Source organism: Ciconia boyciana, chromosome 4 (assembly GCF_034638445.1).
Source record: "Ciconia boyciana chromosome 4, ASM3463844v1, whole genome shotgun sequence".
NCBI lineage: Eukaryota > Metazoa > Chordata > Aves > Ciconiiformes > Ciconiidae > Ciconia > Ciconia boyciana.
Genome location: NC_132937.1, coordinates 2,999,409 through 3,023,878, shown reverse-complemented (window position 1 = coordinate 3,023,878; position 24,470 = coordinate 2,999,409). Strand labels below are relative to the sequence as shown.

At 42.3% G+C, this 24,470-nt stretch overlaps 1 protein-coding gene across 9 annotated transcripts in view; it reads left to right on the top strand.

The window, feature by feature from the left end:
- LOC140650892 (synphilin-1-like) overlaps positions 1-24,470 on the top strand; it is a 127,324-nt gene that overhangs the window by 62,738 nt on the left and 40,116 nt on the right. Inside the window, exons 2-6 of one of the 9 annotated variants that reach the window (XM_072859738.1) lie at positions 5,756-5,825; positions 7,132-7,575; positions 11,849-11,921; positions 16,581-17,440; positions 20,964-21,143. In XM_072859738.1, the coding sequence (XP_072715839.1) occupies positions 7,555-7,575; positions 11,849-11,921; positions 16,581-17,440; positions 20,964-21,143 (1,134 nt within the window). In that variant the 5' untranslated portion in view covers positions 5,756-5,825; positions 7,132-7,554. Of the gene's footprint in view, positions 1-5,755; positions 5,826-7,131; positions 7,576-7,644; positions 8,187-11,848; positions 11,922-15,912; positions 15,963-16,580; positions 17,441-20,963; positions 21,144-24,470 lie in introns of those variants that run through there. The other 8 variants (XM_072859743.1, XM_072859736.1, XM_072859740.1 and 5 more) reach the window with 8 other exon arrangements.

The window sequence follows — 24,470 nt, the reverse complement described above, 5'->3', positions numbered from 1 at the left end:
TATATATATATATATGTACACACAGTTATCATTCCCTTGGTCTATGAGTCATCCTTCTAAAATGTTTATTAAGTTCATTTAGTCCATGACTTTGGGCTCCATCTGTCATAATAGTCCTTCAGGGCAGAAGAGATGGTGTATGGTGCTGGATTGTTGCATGCTGAAGCCAGTTCTGGTTCCATCACCACTGCACTTTGCTTGCTTTCATCGAAGTTCATTCTTCACTAATCTGGGTGATCCTTATTGAAATACCATTGATATGGTGTATAGTAACCATAAAAGTGATGACACACAGTATTATATAGCAGTTAACATCATGCCATTTAGTTCATTGGCTATTCTCACCCAAAGTCAAATCCCCTTGAGGTACACATCAGACTTCCCCATCCTTTCGCATTACCCACCAAGTGCACCCGGGTCCTTGAGCAAAAGCAATCCCACGAATGGGCTTGCCTTTGCCTGAGGCAGGAATAACCCAGACTGTCTTCCCCAGCATGTTTTTTATGTGTACTACAGGGACCTTATCCCCTTCTACAGTGTGTAAAAGTTTTGATTGGGCAGGGCCAGATCGATTGACAGATCCTCTAGTGTTAACTAACCAGGTGGCCTTTGCTAAATGTGTATCCCAATGTTTGAATGTCCCACCACCCATTGCTCTCACTGTAGTCTTTAACAGTCCATTGTATTGTTCAATTTTCCCAGAGGCTGGTGCATGATAGGGGATGTGATATACCCACTCAATGCCATGCTCTTTAGCCCAGGTGTCTATGAGACTGTTTTGGAAATGAGTCCCATTGTCTGACTCAATTCTTTCTGGGGTGCCATGTTGCCATGGGACTTGCTTTTCAAGGCCCAGGATAGTGTTCCGGGTGCTGGCATGGGGCACAGGGTATGTTTCCAGCCATCTGGTGGTTGCTTCCACCATTGTAAGCACATAGCACTGGCCTTGGCGGGTTTGTGGGAGCATGATATAATCGATCTGCCAGGCCTCCCCATATTTCTATTTCAGCCATCGCCCTCCATACCACAGAGGCTTTAACTGCTTGGCTTGTTTAATTGCAGCACATGTTTCACATTCATGGCTACCCTGTGCAATGGTGTCCATGGTTAAGTCCACCCCTCAATCACGAGCCCATCTATATGTGGCATCTCTTCCTTGATGGCCTGAGGTGTCATGGGCCCACCTAGCTATAAATAATTCACCCTTATGTTGCCAGTCCACATCCACCTGAGCCACTTCAATCTTAGCAGCCTGATCCACCTGCTGGTCATTTAGATGTTCCTCAGTGGCCCAACTCTTGGGTACATGAGCATCTACGTGACGTACTTTTACAACCAGGTTCTCTACTCGGGCAGCAATATCTTGCCACATTGTGGCAGCCCAGATGGCTTTGCCTCTGCGCTGCCAATTGTTCTGCTTCCATTGCTGTAATTTGGAATATGCATTCTCCAAAAACCCACAACGCCTAAGAAAGCTTGTGTTTCCTTTTTGCTAGTTGGTGGAGACATGGCTGTCATTTTGTTGATCACATCCATTGGGATCTGACGACGTCCATCTTGCCATTTTATTCCTAAAATCTGGATCTCCTGTGCAGGTCCCTTGACCTTACTTTGTTTTATGGCAAAGCTGGCTTTCAGGAGCATCTGGATTATTTTCTTCCCTTTCTCAAAAACAACTTCTGCTGTATCGCCCCACACAATGAAGTCATCAATGTATTGCAGATGTTCTGGAGCTTCACCCTGTTCCAGTGCAGTCTGAATCAGTCCATGGCAAATGGTAGGGCTGTGTTTCCACCCCTGGGGCAGTCGATTCCAGGTGTACTGAACGCCCCTCCAAGTGAAAGCAAACTGTGGCCTGCACTCTGCTGCCAAAGGGATTGAGAAAAACGCATTAGCAATATCACTTGTAGCATACCATTTGGCTGCTTTTGACTCCAGTTCGTATTGAAGTTCCAGCATGTCCGGCATGGCAGCACTCAGCGGTGGCGTGACTTCCTTCAGGCCACGATAGTCTACTGTTAGTCTCCACTCTTCATTAGACTTTCTCACTGGTCATATAGGGCTGTTAAAAGGTGAACGAGTCTTACTGATCACTCCTTGGCTCTCCAGTCGGCGAATCAGCTCATGGATGGGAATCAGAGAGTCTCGGTTGGTACGATATTGCCTCCGGTGCACCGTTGTGGTAGCAATTGGCACCTGTTGTTCTTTGACCCTCAGCAACCCCACAACAGAAGGGTCCTCCGAGAGACCATGCAAGGTAGACAGCTGTTTAATTTCCTCCATCTCCAAGGCAGCTATACCAAAAGCCCACCGGTACCCTTTTGGGTCCTTGAAATACCCTCTCCTGAGGTAGTCTATGTCAAGGATGCACGGAGCCTCAGGGCCAGTCACAATGGGGTGCTTTTGCCACTTATTCCCACTTAGGCTCACTTGGGCCTCCAATACAGTTAGCTGTTGGGATACCCCTGTCACTCCAGAAATAAAGATGGGTTCTGCCCCTATATAGCTTGATGGCATTAGGGTACACTGTGCACCGGTGTCTCCTAGAGCCTTATACTTCTGTGGGTCTGATGTGCCAGGCCATCGAATCCACACAGTCCAGTAAACCCGGTTGTCCCTTTCCTCCACCTGGCTGGAGGCAGGGCCTCTCTAGTCCTGGTCATTATATTCATTACCCATTTCTTGTATATACGAGTCAGGAGTTTCTTCATTAAAATCAGAAGTAAGATCAGCCCTTTTACTCTGTCTGGGGAACTGTCCACTGGAAACCGGAGCAGCAATTTTCCTGGAAGAACCCCCTTTGGTGATTGTTTTTCCTTGCAACTCACGTACCCGTGCCTCTAGGGTTGAGGTAGGTTTTCCATCCCACTTCCTCATGTCCTCTCCGTGGTCATGCAAGTAAAACCATAGGGTGCCCCGTGGTGTGTACCCTCTATATCCTCTCCCTTGAGCAGAGGAACGCTGACTCCTAATAGCTGAGACACTGGTCCGTATAGGTGGGGAGTAGGACATATCTTCTTTGAACTGTTGGACCTTCCAGGACAGTTTCTCCACAGCTGAGACAAGGGAGGAAGAGATACTTTCTTCGTATTCCCAGAGGTTACTAGCAGCTTCATTCACTGTTGGACCGTGTCCATCTTTCCAGGTCAGTATTGCCAATGAGTTGGCACACGACGGTGGTGCGTTCCATACCAACTTCTGCCACGTAGGTCTTGTGCACTGGACCTCATCTGGATCTGTGGGTGACCACACATCGTCCAGGTCACCCTAAATCACTTCCAGCACAGCTAATTCCCTCAGGTACTGGATACCTTTCTCCATCGTGGTCCATTTCCCAGGGCGATATACAACATCTTCCTTGAAGGGATATCTTTCTTTTATAGCTGACAGGAGTCGCCTCCAGAGGCTGTGGGCTGGTTCCCCTTTTCCAATTGCTTTGTCAATGCCCCCTTCCCTAGAAAGGGATCCCAGCTGCTTGGCTTCCTTACCCTCTAGTTCCAGGCTACTGGCCCCACTATCCCAGCATCGGAGCAGCCAGGTGACAATGTGCTCCCCTGGATGACGGCTGAAATCTTGTCGCATATCTCGCAGCTCACTCAGGGATAGGGATCAGGTGGTTTCTGTGTCATTTACAAGTTCTTCCTCTTCCCCTCCCTGTGATGGCCCTGCTCCTTCATCTTCCCTTTCTAAACGAGCTGACTTTTGCTTCCAGGATTTTTTCTTATGTATAGGGGCGACTGATACTGACACGGGTTCGTTCCCTGTTTGAACCGCAGTGCTTGTAACGGAGTTGTCCGGAGCAGCTGCAGCTGCAGTGCCTGTCGCAGGGGGGGCTGGAGCAGCCGCAGTGCCTGTCACAGGGGTAATCGGAGCAGCCGCAGTGCCTGTCACAGGGGGAATCAGGGCAGCCGCAGTGCCTGTCGCAGGAGGGGCTGCAGTAGCTGCAGTGCCTGTCATTTTGTCACCAGATCCTTGAGGGTTCTGAATAGTGTTGAACAGGGCTCGGTAGGCATGGGCCAGACCCCAACACATTGCAGTGATTTGTGTCTCCCTAGAATTGGCAGGGTGACGACATACTTTTTTCCAAATATTCTACTAATTTTTCAGGATTCTGCACCTGTTCAGGGGTGAAGTTCCAAAACACTGGAGGTGCCCACCGTCCTAGGCATTTGCCCATGCTATCCCACACACCCTGCCACTCATAACTATCCAGCCTTGGGGCAGATCTCTGGATGATATTCTTAAATTGCTTACTAATCTTGGACAAGATCGAAACAATATTCCCAAGTAATACCAATAGAAGTATCTTAACTACCCAAGGACGTTCAAGATACTGAAAAGTTATTGTAATGAAGGAGGAAACATTGTAGAAGAAAGTAGTGAAGGTACAATTCTGCATTTCCTCCATAAAAAACCTCTCAGAGGAAGAGGTATAATTGTGAATTGTCTCCATAAGGTGATACCCGACATACAATAACGGTTTCAGTACAGCACTTAGGTACCAAAATAAACCCAAGGTCACTGTTTTAATAACAAATCTCACAGGCAAAACATCACCAATTAAAGCAGAGCACAGCAAACTGCAAAAACCAACACCAATCTTTAACATGTACAGCAAAAAAATGAGCATGGTGCAGATCAGGTAAACCAATGCTAGGAACAGATGGATCAATATCACGTCCCACAACTACTAACAGATCTAAATTCCTTAATAGGCTCTGGTTAATCTGTTATTATCTCAAACCCTTTGTGCCCCACATTGGGCGCCAAAAAAGGACTGTGGTTGTTTAGCCCCAGCCGGCAGCTAAGCACCACTCAGCCACTCGCTCACTCCCCCCCGGTGGGATGGGGGAGAGAATCGGAAGAGCAAAAGTAAGAAAATTAATGGGTTGAGATAAGAACAGTTTAATAATTGGAACAAAATAATAGTAATAATAATAATGAATTGTAATGAGAAGGAAAACAACGAGAGAGAGAGAGAGAGGAACAAAACCCAAGGGAGGGAAAAAAGGGGAAAAACAAAACAAAACAAAACAAAATGATACAACTGCTCACCACCCGCCGACCAACGCCCAGCCAGTCCCTGAACAGCGATTGCTACCCCCCGGCCAACTCCCCCAGTTTATATACTGAGCATGACATCATATGGTATGGAATAGCCCTTTGGTCAGTTTGGATCAACTATCCTGGCTGTGCCCCCTCCCATTTCTTGGGCCCATGGCAGAACATGGGGAGCTGAAAAAAAAGTCCTTGACCAGTGTAAACACCACTTAGCGACAGCCAAAACATCAGCATGTTATCAATATTATTCTCATACTAAAATCCAAAGCACCGCACTATATCATCTACTAGGAAGAAAATTAACTCTATCCCAGCCGAAACCAGGACAAAGAGCTTGAAAAACTATTTCATGTCCATCCTCACTCGGCAGGGCAGGTGCTAACTATGTACAGTAAAGAGTATGGCTGGAGTTCCTGGCCCCCCAGTTACGTGGTGCAGGGCACTTAATGAGCCTGCTGTAGCCTTCTCCTTGGCCGTGGAAGGAGCTGGCACACCCCCCAGGCTCACACTGATGTACAGGTGGTGCACAGCTAGGCTTTGCATACCCAGGGATCAGGACTTTCAGGGCTTGTCATGGAGAGCCCTACACGATTGTTCAGGCACAGTCACTAACTGCAACTAGTTGATTGATTTCCTGTTCAGTTGATGAACTCACTTATAATTCTCTTCTTTTTTTTTCTCTCTCCATTTTCAGAATGAAACAAAATGCAGATGGCCAGTAAAATGTTCATTGAAGTGTTTTACTTTCTGTGTTCAAGAAAAATGTTCGTAGAAAATGTTCATAGAAAGATTCAGACAGACATTTTGTACCTTTCATAGTGTTAGTGTCAATATAGGTATTGTTTAAAATTAAAGGGAAAGATAACATATGAATTGTCTATATAAAATGCTATAAACAATACATAGCACAAATAGCCTAACTCTAAATGTGCTGATGACAGCTGTTAAGGGAGAAGTTCAGTTTTCTGGTGTTATTTCTCAGAGACACACTGACAGGCTAATCTTCTCTTTCTCACTCTTCTTTTACTCTGGAGCTGCTTAAATTGACACTACCATTGAGACAAATCTTCCTATAACCTCAGGCCAAGTGTTCTTGCTTTATTTGTTCTTGATGTAGCTAGCTATTCCCAAAAAAGTGCCCAGAAAAGGGTGGTATTACAAAGTTATAAATGATTAAGTGATCATAAAATACAGTTATTAAATTTTAACTTAATTTGATGTGATTTGAATATTAATGAAGCACTTTTTATTTTCCACTATAGCAATTAAACTGCAATGGGGCTGTTACATGGCTTACAGTAATAACAACACCTGGAAACAAATTAGTTATAATGAAGGAAGGTGTCTGGTTTTACTATGTAAATCAAAACAAGGAGCTGTGAATTTAAGATCAGGACACAGTCACTGGGGTCTTGATCCAGTGCAGCTGAATTTGATGAGTTTTGATATGCTCCAATTGGAGCAGGACATGGTCCTTAGTGTTTTAGGGGTGTCATGGTTCTGATTTCCTGAGAGTCATGCTGTCCCCATGCGTCAAAATTTGCCCCTTGACTCCACTTCAGTAGAAGCTGAAGGTATTCTCCGCAACAAAAATTTAACAAGTAACTTTTACATTTTAATTTATTTTTTAAGTTATTTTGTATATACATTTCTCTGCTGCTACTCTTGATCCAATATTTCTTCTTTTTGGTACTTCTGGGATACAAGTAAGTCTTCAACTCGAGTGGCACTGCACAGAATGGCCTTGCTAGAGATTGATGTTTTCTTTCTTGTGACTGTGTTTAAAATTCTTTGTGTTAAAATTTGAGAATCATGTTAAATTCAAAAAGGTAACATTTGTATTCACTCAATTTCTGTAGTCCAGTATTACATAACTAGCAAATGTTTTGTATGATGACAGAGGTTCAGTTTTTCCTTAAATTGATAGTGTCTATTGAATAAAATTGGGAATATCTGCATTTGCATGGAATACTTGTTACTTCTCATTGTCGCTTGTTTGCTGTTAATACTATTCTTCCACCTTACAAATTTTATAAGGGGTTTACTGAAATTAAGTCCCTCCCATCATAGAAGAAGATCAGGTTCGAGACCACCTGAGGAACCTGAACATACATAAGTCTATGGGACCTGACGAGATGCATCCCAGAGTCCTGAGGGAATTGGCTGATGTAGCTGCCAAGCCACTCTCCATCATATTTGAAAAGTTGCGGCAGTCAAGCGAAGTCCCCAGTGACTGGAAAAAGGGAAACATCATGCCCATTTTTAAAAAGGGTAAAAAGGAGGAACCTGGGAACTACTGACCAGTCAGCCTCACCTCTGTGCCTGGGAAGATCATGGAGCAGATCCTCCTGGAAGACATGTCGAAACATATGGAAGACACAGAGGTGATTCGAGACAGCCAACATGGCTTCACCAAGGGCGATTCATGCCTAACTAATCTAGTGGCCTTCTATGATGCAGTGACTACATCAGTGGACAAGGGAAGAGCTATGGATGTCATCTATCTGGACTTCTGTAAGGCCTTTGACATGGTCCTCCACAACACTCTTGCTGCTAAATTAGAGAGATATGGGTTTGATGGATGGACTGTTAGATGGATAAGGAACTGACTGGATGGCTGTGAACAAGGAGTTACAGTCAATGGCTCAATGTCCAAGTGGAAACCAGTGACAAGTGGTGTCCCTCAAGGGTCCGTACTGGGACCTATACTATTTAATATCTTCATCAGTGACATAGACAGTGGGATTGAGTGCACCCTCAGCAAGTTTGCAGATGACACCAAGCTGAGTGGTGCAGCTGATTTGCTAGAGGGAAGGGATGCCATCCAGAGGCACCTGGACAATTTTGAGAAGTGGGCCCATGCGAAACTCATGAAGTTCAACAAGGCCAAGTGCAAGGTCCTGCACCTGGGTCAGGGCAATCCCCAGTATCAATACAGGCTGGGGGATGAATGGATTGAGAGCAGCCCTGCGGAGAAGGAATTGGGGATATTGGTGGATGAAAAAATAGATATGAGCCAGCAATGTGTGCTTGCAGCCCAGAAAGCCAACCGCATCCTGGGCTGCATCAAAAGAAGTGTGGCCAGCAGGTCAAGGGAGGTGATTCTGCCCCTCTATTCCGCTCTGGTGAGACCCCACCTTGGTGCTGCATCTAGCTCTGGAGTCCTCAGTACAAGAAAGACATGGACCTGTTGGAGCGGGTCCAGAGGAGGGCCATGAAAATGATCAGAGGGCTGGAATATCTGTCCTCTGAAGAAAGGCTGAGAGAGTTGGGGTTGTTCAGCCTGGAGAAGAGAAGGCTCCAGGGAGGTCTTATTACGGCTTTTCAATATATAAAGGGGGCTTATAAGAAAGACGGAGACCTTGGCCTGTAGTGACAGGGCAAGAGGTAACGGCTTTAAACTGAAAGAGGGTAGATTTAGTTTGGATACAAGGAAGAACTTTTTTATAATTAGGGTGGTGAGACATTGGAACTGGCTGCCCAGAGAAGCTGTGGATGCCCCATCACTGGAAGTGTTCAAGAGATTCTTATCGTTGTAGCTGAGGTTTCTCAAAACCTCTCTGAATCTGGCCATCAAGGGGAAAAGTAAGGCACAGGAAGTTTTTAGAATAGAATAGGATAGAATAGTTCAGTTGTAAGGGACCTACCATGGTCATCTAGTCCTACTGCCTGACTACTTCAGGGCTGACCAAAAGTTAAAACATTAAGGGCATTGTCCAAATGCCTCTTAAACACTGACAGGCATGGGGTATCGACCACCTCTCTAGGAAGCCTGTTCCAGTGTTTGACCACCCTCTCAGTAAAGAAATGTTTCCTAATATCTATTCTGAACTTCCTCTGACACAGCTTTGAGCCATTCCCACGCGTCCTGTCACTGGATACCAGAGAGAAGAGCTCAGCACCTCCCTCTTCACTTCCCCTCCTCAGGAAGCTGTAGAGAGCAATGAGGTCACCCCTCAGCCTCCTTTTCTCCAAACTAGACAAACCCAAAGTCCTTAGCCGCTCCTCAGAGGACATGTGTCGTGGTTTAAACCCAGTCAGCAACTAAGCACCGCAGAGCTGCTCAGTCACCCTCCACCCCCCTCCCAGTGGGATGGGGGAGAGAATTGGAAAAAAAAAACCCATGGGTTGAGATAAAGGCAGTTTAATCGGACAGCAGAGGAAGAGAAAGTAATAATAATAATAATGATAAAAGAATGTACAAAACAAGTGATGCACAATGGAATTGCTCACCACCCGCTGACCAATGCCCAGCCAGTCCCCGAGCAGTGATCGCTACCCCCCAGCCAACTCCCCCCAGTTTATATACTGAGGATGACATCATATGGTATGGAATAGCCCTTTGGCCAGTTTGGATCAACTATCCTGGCTGTGCCCCCTCCCAGTTTCTTGTGCGCCCGGCAGAGCATGGGAAGCTGAAAAGTCCTTGACTAGTGTAAACATTACTTAGCAACAACTAAAACATCAGTGTGTTATCAACGTTATTCTCATACTAAATCCAAAACACAGCACTATACCAGCAACTAGGAAGAAAATTAACTCTATCCCAGCCAAAACCAGGACAACATGCTCTTCCAGCCCTTTCACCAGCTTTGTTGCCTTCCTCTGGACACATTCAGGGACATTAACATCCTTTTTAAATTGAGGGCTCCAGAACTGCACACAGTACTCAAGGTGAGGCTAAATAAAGTAACTACAATCAGTTGAGTAACAGTCTTATTTAAACTCATTTGCATCAGATAAGTGAATTACTTCTGCAGTTGGTCACATGGGGTTGACTGTGTGTTAGAAGCAAATTAAACTTTGAATGATGAACTGTCAACAAAACCAAGACCAATGTATTACCATTTCTTTTCTGTGTGGAAAGCTGATGCAGTTTTATATGTAGTTGTTTTGCTACATTGGTTAATAACACACCAGCTAAAAATATCTGTCTCTTTGAAACCATATGATGTTTAGATATTCTTCTAAAATGTTCAGTTATGCTAATCCTAAATGCTTTTTTCTGGTTTAGGTTCCAAAATACTATTTTTAATAGTTCTTTTGTATGTGTAAAGCCATTAATCTTTCACAGACATCATGATTTTAATTTAAGTGGAGATTCCAATAACTCTCTAAGCATTACATTAAGGAAGGCTTGATATTACAGAATCACAGAATCGTATAGGTTGGAAAAGAGCTTTAAGATCATAAAGTCCAACCGTAAACCTAACACTACCAAGACCACCACTACACCATGTCCCTAAGCACCTCATCCAAATGTCTTTTAAATACTTCCAGGGATGGTGACTCAACCACTTCCCTGGGCAGCCTGTTCCAATGCTTGACAACCCTTTCAGTGAAGTAAAATTTCCTAATATCCAGTCTAAACCTCCCCTGGCGCAACTTGAGGCCATTTCCTCTCGTCCTATCAAGATTAAGTTAATTAATTAACTTAATTTCTGTATGTCAGAATTTGTAGCTTTATAACACTGGATCATGTGCCTTATTGAGCATATTCCACAAGATTATAAGGAAAAGATTGCTGTTTAGTAAGATAAATATGCCATCTTTGTTCTTTTCCCTTTGTCCTGGTTTCGGCTGGGATAGAGTTAATTTTCTCCCTAGTAGCTGGTATAGTGCTGTGTTTTGGATTTAGTATGAGAATAATGTTGATATCACACTGATGTTTTAGTTGTTGCTAAGTAATGTTTACACTAGTCAAGGACTTTTCAGCTTCCCCTGCTCTGCCAGGTGCACAAGAAACTGGGAGGGGGCACAGCCAGGATAGTTGATCCAAACTGGCCAAAGGGCTATTCCATACCATATGATGTCATGCCCAGTATATAAACTGGGGGGAGTTGGCCGGGGGGTAGCGGTCACTGCTCGGGGACTGGCTGGGTGTCAGTTGGCGGGTGGTGAGCGGTTGTATCACTTGTTTTTTTCCTGGGTTTTGTTCCTCTCTCGCTGTCTTGTTGTTTTCCTTCTCATTACAATTTATTTTTGTTGTTGTTGTTGTTCCAATTATTAAACTGTTCTTATCTCAACCCATGAGTTTTCTTACTTTTGCTCTTCCGATTCTCTCCCCCATCCCACAGGCGGGGGAGGATGATCAAGCGGCTATGTGGTACTTAATTGCCGACTGGGGCTAAACCGCAACACCCTTTTAGTATTGAATTCAGAGAATAACATATTGATCAATATTAGGTGTATCCCATCACATCAAAGTAGTAATGCATGTTTGCATTAATAAAGTCTAGGTTAGAGAAATGAGCATGTAGTCCGATATGGCTATGCACATGCATCTCTCTCTGAAATTAGATCTCTATGTGCAAATATTCTGCATTGCTTTTGCATATTGCTTTGTGAAAGCTTGAATTCTCATTCTGTTAAGCATGAAGTATCTTGCAATATAAGTGCTGTAATAGATGCTCAGGTGGGCAAAGTGAGACCCTCGACATTTACTCTGTAGCCTATACCTATTCTCACATTTGATATACCTGTGCATCCCATGGAAAGAATGGGTATATAAAGTGTATTCATTACTTGAATAATGGTGATCTACAGGAAGAAGAAATCTGAGGTGGGGGGATGCTTTGCCATAGCTTTGAAAATCTGTTTGATATCTTTCGATGTAGGACACAAAAGCAGATGCCACCTGCTTTTTTTCATGCTACTTGAGAACACTATCAGATTGCCAGAAGTACCCTCAGCTTGGTAAATCTAGGCTATGCTCACAACATCAAGTCATCTTACTTTTTACCTTTTAAAATTAATTACCTAGTATACATTTTTTTCTTTCTTTCAGTATTCCATAACTTCTCTTAAGACCATCCCAGAATTATACAGAAGGTGTGAGTCACAAAATGAAGACAGCTCAGGTATGATGCCTGCTTCTGTCTACCCGTCATTTTCTAAGCTGCTTTTTACCATGTACAGCTTGGCAACAATTGCTTCTTGGCAGTGTGCTGTTGTTTTGTTTTTTCTCATTTTTGTACATGACTTTTTTTCAACAGATGTTAGTTCATTAGAAGGAAAAAAGTTCCAAAAAGAGAACACCTATTTGTGTCATAAATGCTGTAAACTTCATGAAGCTATCAGCAGTTAAAGAATGTTACTGTACCCTTATGTCAGGGAGATGGGCTCTTGCATGCATATCAGAAATGAATTTCACTAGTAATTTTCCTGTAGAGCTGAGTAAAAGCTGAGTTCTTTGTAATTTTCTTTATACTCACAACGATTTAAAGATATTCTAATATTTGTCATTAGACTGTAAGCATCACAGAAACTGCATGTCACAAGGATGAAGTTTCATCTGTGTATGAGGCAGTCTTGATGGTTGGGAAAAATTCATATAAATACCCTATAATTCTACAGATGCTCATATACCAGATAAAAATCTCCCTCGCACCCCTCCACTTCTTGGATACAAAGATGGCATTGAAAAATGCTCTGAAGTCAACAGATCCTTCTGATTGGAAACATGTTATAAGGATCTTTTTTAGAAAGTTCCAGATGATAGATAAATTTTGATTCCTAAAATCAAATATGACAAAGTGATTAAATTGCAGAGAAGTTGCTTCCTAATTGTCCCCTTTTATGACTGTTCACCCCCAAGTAGCTCTAGGATGCATATAAATAAAACCTATAAATATACCTACAAGCCTCTTTATTCACATTTTCTATTTTCCCTTCCTCAGGAGCACAGAGCACAATATATGGTCAAGAGCTACTTTTGCAAATTTGATCCTTACAAGTTTTCATCAGATGCTATTTTCTTTAGTGTTGAGGAAATGCTTTGCCACCTCAGCTCTATCAGGCAACATTGCACTTCTTTATTAATGTCAATGAAAAGTCTCCCCAGTTTTTCGGTTCCTCTTATACTTGGATGATCCCACTGATGTGTTATCTATGTCTCTCATCATTAGCGAATAAAAGTTAAGAATTCTGACAGCATCTTTGGAAATAAGAAATTTTGTCATCTCCTTTTTGTATTTGAGATATTGGTGCACAAAAGAGATGTGGGTCATCCAAGATTATACCAGAATTATTTGACATATTTTGGAATCAAGTTAGTTGCTCCAGGTTCCTCCCACCTTAAACACTGTCGTGGTTTAGCCCCAGCTGGCAACTAAGCACCACGCAGCCACTCGCTCACTCCCCCCCGGTGGGATGGGGGAGAGAATCGGAAGAGCAAAAGTAAGAAAACTCGTGGGTTGAGATAAGAACAGTTTAATAATTGGAACAAAATAATAATAATATTAATAATGAATTATAATGAGAAGGAAAACAACGAGAGAGAGAGAGAGGAACAAAACCCAAGGGAGGGAAAAAAAGAAGGAAAAAAAAAAAAAAATGATACAACCGCTCACCACCCGCCGATCGACGCCCAGCCAGTCCCCGAGCAGCGATCGCTACCCCCCGGCCAACTCCCCCAGTTTATATACTGAGCATGACATCATATGGTATGGAATAGCCCTTTGGTCAGTTTGGATCAACTATCCTGGCTGTGCCCCCTCCCATTTCTTGGGCACCTGGCAGAGCATGGGGAGCTGAAAAAAGTCCTTGACCAGTGTAAACACCACTTAGCGACAGCCAAAACATCAGCATGTTATCAATATTATTCTCATACTAAAATCCAAAGCACAGCACTATACCAGCTACTAGGAAGAAAATTAACTCTATCCCAGCTGAAACCAGGACAAACACAGACCATCCTGTATTGTTGTTTATAAAGGAATCAAACAGTTAGTGTTTATTTGACCCAGACTTTCAATGGCCTCTGCCCGACTTCATAAGTATGGAGAGATGAGCAAGAGGCTTTTCTGCTGGAGCAGCTGTTAAAGACTACTCACATCAACAACCCCTGCTGTGCTGGTGCTTTGGAGGACATAGACAGTACTTGCTTCTGCTTTCTCAGGGAACAAGCATCTGAAAACAGAGTGGAGGAGATTCAGGGTTTCAGCCATGCTCTGCTCCACTCTGGGCTATAATCTCAATGTTTTGTATAGGGGGAGCCATGCTCTTAACTGCCTAAGCACTGGTAAAGCCTATACAGTACACAAGGAGACAAAAATGGCGCAAAGAAAGATTGTGTCTACCAATCTGATTTGCTTTGCTCCCTACTGCTTATGTGGTTAAATGCCATATCCTAATCCTTTATTAAATGCAGTGTGAATTCATCATCCCAATTAAGTAAAGAATATGTTCAGAAGTCGGTAAAAATATTGCTACTTGTTCTCGGTATTCCAGTTTGTTTGTAAAGTAATGCTCTACCAATATGTTGGGAAGAAAACAAAGAAGTGGAAATGCCTTATTCCACAATAATTGTAATGAAAGAAAAGAGAAATACATGACTGAGCAGTGATCCAAGACAGATTTGTAACAAAGATCATTGCTTCTTTGCAGTGTCAGATTTAACAATTTTATCTTCACAGTTTTATGTAAATATGTGTTATTAAGGTTAGAAAGTAAAAAAGCCTATTCAGCCTAACAACAGAATAAATGTGAGTTTAAAGAAAGTGATGACAAACAAAAGGTTGATGCCTTTTTCTCTGTCTAGACCTGCTGTGCTGAAAGCAGTGTTTCAGCAGTGTTTCAGTGAAAGCAGTGGACTCAGACAGAATTCATTTCTATACCAAGCGCTTATTAGTTCCTGTCAGAACAAAAGAGCTGGGAAAGATATGGTATCCATTTCCCTGTATCACTTGGAAAAAAATTCACATGCAAATAAAGCCAACATAAAAGTGTAGGCCTTTGAACCTAGAATCTCACACAATACTTAAATAAGTCAGTACAGTGAGTTATTGTATTGGCCCACTAAGTTACATACCTTTTGATTAATATTTTTATTTTTTCTTGGGAAATGTATTCTTAAGCGCTTCCAAAAGTATTAAGGTAATTTTCAGACATCTGTAACTACTAAGCTGAACTAATATTTTACTTCAAACATTAATGTTTTATTGAAAGTGTATATATCTGTTTCCGTAGGAAGGTGTTTTTGGCAAATTGTGGTTTTTGACCACAAATTAGATTCCACTGATATGTAGTTAGCATGTGTAATAAATCTGTTATGTTTAAACTGTATTCTTGACTTTGAGAATGCATTAATTCTTAGTATATGTTAAAAGGGGCCTAGAAAGGCAAAACTGACTAAGGGCTTTAGTGGTTTTAGTGGAGTCCTTCTACTGAAAATAACAAAATTTTTTAAAAAAACCCTCTTTGAGTTCCACTGATTATGGTGTCCTGGTTTCGGCTGGGATAGAGTTAATTTTCTTCCTAGTAGCTGGTATAGTGCTGTTTTGGATTTAGGATGAGAATAATGTTGATAACACAGGGATGTTTTAGTTACTGCTGAGCAGTGCTTACACAGAGTCAAGACCTTTTCTGCTTCTCACACCACCCCACCAGCAAGTAGGCTGGGGGTGCACAAGAAGTTGGGAGGGGACACAGCTGGGACAGCTGACCCAAACTGACCAAAGGGCTATTCCATACCATATGATGTCATGCTCAGTATATAACCTAGGGGAAAAGCTGTCTGGGGGTCCACTGCTTGTGAACTGGCTGGGCATCGGTCAGCAGGTGGTGAGCAATTGCATTGTGCATCACTTGTTTTGTATATTCTTTTATCATTATTATTATTATTTTCCCATTCTTTTCTGTCCTATTAAATTGTCTTTATCTCAACCCATAAGTTTGACCTTTTATTTTCCAATTCTCTCCCCCATCCCACTGAGGGGAAGGAGTGAGTGAATGACTGTGTGGTGTTCAGCTGCCAGCTGGGCATAGTGGAAGTTAATTAGGAGAAAGATTTTAGGTCACTTGAGCTCCCTTTTTCCTCTGCAAGTCAGATTGACTCATCAAACTCCATATCCTACAGTACACTGAAGATAATGCACTGGAAGTTCCACAGCTATTTATATGTAAGTATATATGTACATTAAGGGATGGAAAGTTTGACTGAGAAGCCCAACAAACAGAGAAGTGGAAAATGAGGCATCATACCTGAATAAGTAGGTTTAATTTTCAGATTAAATCATAATTTCCACTTATTGCATGAAAAATCCATCTTCCAGAGAAAACAGACTTTAAAAAATAAAATACTTGTTGCTATTGTTAAACAAATCCTCTAAAAAAAATCAGGAGAAAAAATTTTCACCCACCCTGGTGTTCACCTCCCAGAAAGTCATTCTACTGTTCTGATGCATCTCCATGCAGTAAGAATAGCAGAGTGTAAACTAGCATAGTCTGTCAGCGCCAGCATCAATGCCACTAGGCTTTTATTGGTGTCCATTACTTGATTAAAACTACTTTGTAAATGTTTACAATGTATTTTCTATTTGAAGAAGGTTTCTTTTTTGGAGTGTGAAATTCTTCAGTTATTGTAATAGAGTTGTCATTAAATCTGCTTAGATGTGAATACAGCATGTTATCATGTAATTTTTGTTCCCAGGGCTAAGTATATCTTTAAAATACGCTGTGTCGTGTAACACGTCTGGTAATAAGAAGCAGTTCTAAATCACATTCTGCTATTTCTCTAGTTTCCAGCAGCAGCTGGAACTGCGAAGTCTCAACTCTTATTGGAAATGCACAGAAACCAACAGGAATTGCAGATATGTGCAATAAATTCAGATCAGTGAAGAGGGTTTCCCCATTAAAGCACCAGGCAGAGAGCTCTGAGAACAATGAAAGTGATGACCAAAAGAACCAGAAGGGAGAATACCAGAAAAGTGGTGATTCTCAGTCTGCACCTCCAAATGATGACCAGAGCCCAGGAGAACAAGAATGCTTTAAAAGTAAAAACATCGAGCACGCTATTCTACTTGGGGAGCTAGAGCACTATGACCTGGATATGGATGAAATTTTGGATGTGCCTTTTATTAAATCAAGCCATCAACTTGTTCCTTTTACAAAGGTAGCTCCTGAGAAAAAACTTTTGGGTGTGTGTTCAACAGTTAATGGTCTTAGTGGCAAGACCTGCTCTGCAGGGAACACAGAGAACTTGCCTGCCAGCATGACACAGTTCTGTGTTTTGGCCCCTGTGAAAGGCTCTCAGCTGAGAAAAACGCAGCACATTGTCCTTGATCAACACAAGCATTTAACACAAGAATTAGAGCTTTCACAGCCCTTAAAGTATAGCTCAGTCCATAAATCTGAAACCCAGAGCAAGGGCTTCCTCAGCATGACATTTCTTCATCCTCAGGCTCATAAAAATGAGAAGACTATGCCAAACTGTCACCTGAGGACTTTTCACCTGCAGATGACAGTGGCAGAAAGCAAGCAGCTTAATGAACTGAATATGAACTGGAGCAGCTCAGGGAGGGCAGAAGAGAGGAATGAAGAGGTGAAAAAAATTAAGAGCATCTTAAACATTGTCAAGGAAGGCCAAATATCATTACTGGTAAGTATCATCTTTTTCATAAACCACGTAGAATAAGAGATTTCTGTGATGTGGTTCATTAAGCCAGCAAAGCTGATGAAGTGCATATTTTGCACTCCCACTCTGTTTGTGCACCTTAGAAATTTAGCATACTGGTTTCCAAATGGAAAGTTTTCATCTTTAAATCATATATGTAGCAAATCCAAGATGTTAGTTTTATGTAAATGTGGACAAGATTGCTAGTTTATGCAGTAAACTGAAGTCATACAGAAGGCAGGTGTTTTAAATCTTGAGATCACTTGAATATCGAATTTATATCTTAACTGAGTTTTGCTTTTCACAACATTTGTGAATTGCTTTGTTCAGTTATTGGTAGTTTGCCTCGGCTGTTATTTAGAGACTGACGAGAAGTAGTTATTTAGAGGCTGTAAAAAATGGGCTTCTGTTGTATCCTGATTATTATTTAGGAGTGTTTATGCCAGCTTGCTGCAGCAGCATTCTCAGGCAGGAGATTTCTCTAAAGCCTCATTGGCCTCTGACCCATATGAAGTTTTCAGTTAATTATAGTGCTGTGATCAGACACTATCAATGATTGTTCCCAAAGTAACTACATGCAAGTTAACACAATGATGCAGAGCATGTGATCTCCACTCAGAATGGCTGTTGGAGGCACAGTGTATGTATAATAACTTTTGTTAGATTTTTGTTTAGCTTTTCTGTTTACCAGTCTAAATCAAGCACAAAGGCACATTATTAAGATAGCAGCAAAGACAAAGGCAGACATTAAAAGACTAGACAGAGGCAGAAGAATATATTAGTGCTCAGTAAGAAATAAAAGCAGATAAAATTCACCCAAAAATGGGAAATAAAAGTCTTCTGTGTTATAGCTACATTTTATATGGTGCTCAGCACAAGCTGTCACTTATATGATGAGCAAATTTAAATATGAACATTTTTAGGAGTAATGGATGTTTTCTGTTCTATTACTCATCAATATAATGCCAAAAAAAAGAAAAGGAACCAAATGCAAAATACACATACATTGTGAAAATTTGCAGTTACTTTGTGGAACAGAGTAGTACAGAGATGTAAAGCTACACAATCAGACCTTGCACCATTATCACAGAATCATAGAATGATAAAATGGTTTGGGTTGGAAGGGACCTTTAAAGGTCATCTAGTCCAACCCCCCTGCAATGAGCAGGGACATCTTCAACTAGATCAGGTTGCTCAGAGCCCCATCCAACCTTACCTTGAATGTTTCCAGGGATGGGGCATCTACCACCTCTCTGGGCAACCTGTTCCAGTGTTTCACCACCCTCATCGTAAAAAATTTCTTCCTTATATCTAGTCTGAATCTACCCTCTTTTAGTTTAAAACCATTACCCCTTGTCCTATCGCAACAGGCCCTGGTAAAAAGTCTGTCCCCATCTTTCTTAGAAGCCCCCTTTAAGTATTGAAAGGCCGCAATAAGGTCTCCCTGGAGCCTTCTCTTCTCCAGGCTGAACAACCCCAACTCTCTCAGCCTGTCCTCCGAGGAGAGGCGTTCCATCCCTCTGATCATCTTCGTGGCCCTCCTCTGGACCCACTAAAACAGACATGTCTTTCTTGTACTGACGACTCCAGAGCTAGATGCAGTACTCCAGGTGGGGTCTCGAGGGGCAGAATCACCTCCCTTGACCTGCTGGCCACGCTTCTTTTGATGCAGCCCAGGATGCGGTTGGCTTTCTGAGGGACTTTGCTCCCCCAGTCCCCATCTTGAAGTCCATCCACTCGAGAGGTGTGGGAAGAGAGATTGCCAGTGAAGACTGAGGCAAAGAAGTTGTTGAGTACCTCAGCCTTCTCCTCGTCCATTGTTACCAGTTTGCCAGTCGTGTTCATCAGAGGGGGTATGCTTTCTTTGACCTTCCTTTTCTGGCTGACGTACCTATAGAAGCCCTTCTTGTTATACTTTGCGTCCCTTGCCAAGTTCAGCTCCAGCCACGCCTTGGCCTTCCTGATCCCATCCCTACACAACCGGGCAGCGTCCCTATACTCTTCCCAGGATACCTGTCCCTGCTTCCACTGCCTGTGCATTTCCTTCTTGCCCTTTAGCTTGACCAGCAGGTCTTGACTCATCCATGCTGGTCTCTTGCCTTCCTTTCCTGATTTCTTACACCTGGGGATCGAGAGCTCTTGCGCTCTATGGAAAGTGTCCTTAAAGATCTGCCAGCTCTGTTCTGCTCCCTAGTCCCTGAGGGCAGTTTCCCAGGGGGTCCCATTGACTAACTCCTTGAATATCTGGAATTTTGCTTTCCTAAAATTCAGGGTCCTGACTTTACTCTTCACCTGACCCATATCCCTCAGGACTGTGAACTCCACCAGTGCATGATCACTGCAGCCCAGGCTGCCTCCAGTCTTGATGTCACCGATTAGCTCACTTGCATTGGTGACCAACAGGTCCAGTATCGCATCCCATCTGGTAGGGCTGTCTATTACCTGGCTTAAGAAGTTATCCTCCATGCACTCCAGGAGTCTCCTGGCTTGCCTATAACTCGCCGTGCTACTTTTCCAGCAGATGTCGGGGTGGTTCAAGTCCCCCAGCAGGACGAGAGCCTGCGAGCGCGATGCCTCCTGTAGCTGGAGTAAGGCGGCTTCATCAATAGGCTCTCCTTGATCAGACGGCTTGTAGTAAACACCAACCACAAGGTTCCCTTTGTTGCCTCAATCTCTGATTCTTACCCATAAGCTTTCGACCTGCTCATGGCTATTCTTCAGGGACAGCTCTTCACAATCTATCCATTTCTTGATGTAGAGGGCAACCCCTCAGCCCCTCCTTCCTCACCTGTCCCTTCTGAACAGCCTGTAGCCATTGATAGCTGCACTCCAGTCATGGGATTCGTCCCACCAACTTTCAGTAATGGCAACTAGGTTGTAGCTTTCTAGCAGCATGGTGGCTTCCAACTCCTCCTGTTTGTTGCCCATGCTGCATGCATTGGTGTAGAGGCACTTCATCTGGGCTGTCGGCCGTGTCACCTTGTTAGAGGAACACACCTTAATTCCTTTGAGGTATTTCACTGGTGTTTCCTGTTGGCTCCTAGTACCTCAGGAGCCCTGGCTCATCTCCATAAGACTTCAAGTGTGCTGCAGTGTACCCAGCACATCTCAGAGCAACAGGCTGAGGGCCCTCACTAGCACCCCGTCCCTCTAACCTTGGCATGTCATCCCATGGCTCGTCACAGGTGAGCCTGATGTTATCCCCTTCCCCCTTCAAGTGTAGTTTATATGACAATTGTTATATGACAATTGAATTAGAAAGAGAGAAACTATGCAGTGACTCAAGCCAGTGAGCATCCTACCTCTCTATCCTATCTCTAATAGTAGCCAGGTACTGTATAGGGAAGTGAAAAGCTCCTGTTTTTGAGAGTTATAAAAGAACATGCCTATGGGAAAATATCTTTGACTTTGGCTTGCATCTTAGGCTGTGAAGCGTAATATTCTATGTATGTTTTATCCCTAATTATAACTAATATAGTGACTTTTTTAACCATTTCTTTTTGAACAGCCATACTTAGCAGCAGATAATCTGGATAAAATACATGATGAATGTGACAACAATCTGTTGCATGTAGCAGCATCAAAGGGACATGCAGAATGCCTGCAGCATCTCACGTCTTTGATGGGGGAAGACTGTTTGAATGAACGAAACAATGAGCAGCTAACTCCAGCTGGTTTAGCAATAAAGGTGACTTAGTCTCTACTGTAATGTGACATAAGGGTGATTTAGTCTCTTTCTGTGACAGCAGTAAGTAATACATCCAACAGGATATTATTTTTCAAGCTTTTTGTTAAATTAGAGGAAAAAGAACAGTTGGCTGTTACCATATAAAAAAAATAATGGGTTAGTATGCAAGATATGTCAGCTGTACAACACTGACATTTTATATGTTGTCAGTGCATATACATTTGCTTTTAAATCAGTTAACTGGCTCTAAAAAACATTTGTTATATTTCAAGGAACTTATATTTCATTCAGACACAATTGTTTCTTTAGAGAACATAACATTTTCTTGGGTTTTTGCAGATACTTATATAATCTTGAAAGACAAGTCTGAGAACATGTTTGCAAACCATGAAAACACTCTGATCATTTCTAACCATGTCTTTTGTCAGTGTTCCACATCTGAAGGTGAAAGTTCTTGGTTGTCTAGAGCAATCGCATCAAAGTTAACATTTACATGTTGCAGAACAACCTGTCAGAAACTGCAAAAAATTATTGTCAAAGCTTACAGGAAAACCTATTATGTAGGAAAAATGTGAAAATTTATGGTGTTGCTGTGCTATAGTAAAAGGGGTATACTGGAATACTGATAATTTCACAGAATCACAGAACGGTTGAGGTTGGAAGGGATCTCTGCAGGTCATCTGGTCCAACCTGCCTGCTCAAGCAGGGCCACCAAGAGCCAGTTGCCCAGGTCCATGTCCAGATGGCTTTTGAATATCTCCAAGGAGGGAGACTCCACAATGTCCCTGGGCAACCTGTTCCAGTGCTCACTCACCCTCACAGGAAAAAAGGGTTTCCTGATGTTCAGACAGAACCTCCTGTGTTTCTGTTTGTGCCCATTGCCTCTTGTCTTGTCACTGGGCACCACTGCAAAGAGCCTGGCTCTGTCTTCTTTGCACCCTCCCTTCAGGAATTTATACACATTGATGAGATTGCCCCCTGAGCCTTCTCTTCTCTAGGCTGAACAGTCCCATCTCTCTCAGCCTTTCTTCATAGGAGAGATGCTCCAGTCCCTTCATCATCTTCATAGCCCTTCATTGGACTCTCTCCAGTATCTCCATGTCTCTTCTGTACTGAGGAGCCCAGAACTGGACACAGGACTCCAGGTGTGGCTTCACCAGTGCTGAGTAGAGGGGAAGGATCACCTCCCTCGACCTGCTGGTAATACTTTCTCTAATGCAGCCCAGGACACTATTAGGCTTCTTTGTGGCAAGGGCACATTGCTGGCTCATGTTCAACTTGGTGTCCACCAGGACCCCCAGGTCTTTTTTTGCAAAGTTGATTTTCAGCTGGGCAGCCCCCAGCATGTACTGGTGCCTGGGGTTGTTCCTCCTCAGGTGCAGGACTTGGCACTTCTCCTTGTTGAACTTCATGAGGTTCCTGTTGGCCCATTTGTCCAGCCTGTGAAGGTCCCTCTGGATGGCAGCATGACCCTCTGGAGTATCAGCCACTCCTCCCAGTTTTGTGTCATCAGGAAACTTGCTGAGGGTACACTCTGCCCCATCATCCAGATCATTAATGAAAATGTTGAACAGGACTGGACCCAGGGTTGACCCCTGAGGTACACCACTAGTTAGTGGCCTCCAACTAGACTTCGTGCCACTGCTCACCACCCTCTGGTCCCGGCCATTCAGCCAGTTTTCAGACCACTTCACTGTCTGCTCATCCAATTTAACCAAACTAGTTCTGGGTCTTCAGCAAGTAAGATTGAATGATTGAATGCCATTCCTCTTAATCACTAAGTACCTTAAGAAGAGGTGAAATATAATACAAGAGTACAAGAGTTTCTGTTTCTTCAGGATTTTTTATTGTTATTTTCTTCTTGGGAAACTTTAGAAACTGGTGGATTCCAACCTGCAGGAAACCATTTTGCATCTTTGAAAGGTGACAGCCATTCTAATGACTTAGTGCAGGATTCAGGGACTTTTTTTTTTTTTTTTTTTGAACAGGCCATATGAATAAGAAATTAAACTCATATCTAACTGTACTACTGAACTACTATTATAAAAGTAAGGTTTTTAGCTTCAATAGCCCATGTCCAATTTGAATACTTACAGTCTGCCAGTTAAAAGTTGTCTTAAAATTTTAGTTGGAAATGGTGTTCTCTCTTGTTTTATTTTAACCTAGGTAGATGATGTATTTATAAGTTAGTAACATCTCTTGTCTTTTTCCCCAGAAAGGCTGGCTTTTTTAACAATAGGTGAAGGGGTTCCTTAAATTCTATACCATTTGGGCATGCTTTGACATTTCTGGAAAAGTGTGTAAATATAATGGAGTTCTCCATATAACTGAGGGTGCTCAGGCCCAGGTGTTTCTAATGATGATCTGCATGGCTGGAGTTATCCTGGATCATTGAAAATGCTATGTGAGAGACTTAAAATTATTTGGCTTAATTAAACTTTATAGCTCTTGGTCCTTACTCCCAAAATGTTTTGGACACTGATAGAAGGGGCTTTATTCTTCTTATTCTTAAATTATACTGGTTTAACTCCAGTTATGTTATGCTATATGGAATATGCACCCATGTTCCATAAGAATCATGAGTATCAGAATGAAAGAAAATTTGTATGCAGGAACATCAATTGCCATAGAAGAGGATTTCAGCAGTGATGATGCATGACATTTTCCAGTAAGGCATGAATTAATTAAAGCAAACTCATTTAATTTAGAACCTCTTTCTGAGCTTGAGCTATGAGCTAGAGAGTGAAAATGGAGTCGTCTCTTATGGCCAGTCACATTGCCATATTGACAGTTTATTTTAAGTAATTGTGGAAAAAGCCTCTGCAAATTAGCAAAATTCTGTTATTTAGCAAGTAATTCATTTTATTAATTCATTACCTTAATTTTAAAAATACCAAAAGATTTTACACAGCTGTGATATAAAGGAAGACACAACTAATTTATAATGTTAACTGTGCTTACTAATATTTGAACCCAGATTTGATGATTAGGATTTTTCTAGAGTGATTAAAAGAACACAAGTAGTTTTCATTTGTTTACTTCATTTTTGAAATTGAGACAAATAGAGGAAAGTAAGCAAACTAAAAGTGGTGTGCATTTATGTGTGTATATACACACGCTACATATGCAAGGAATAAGACATATCAAATTAGTTTTGCTCCATTTATTTCTCCCATTCATTACTTTCTTCTTCTTCTTTTTTTTTTTTTTTATATAACCATAAACCTGAAACTTGAAATGGAAATTTCTTTCCTTCCCAGGACAGCTTTTTTCATTTTATGCATGCAAGCAACTTTTTATGTTTTGTGTGCTGACCTGTATGAGGTT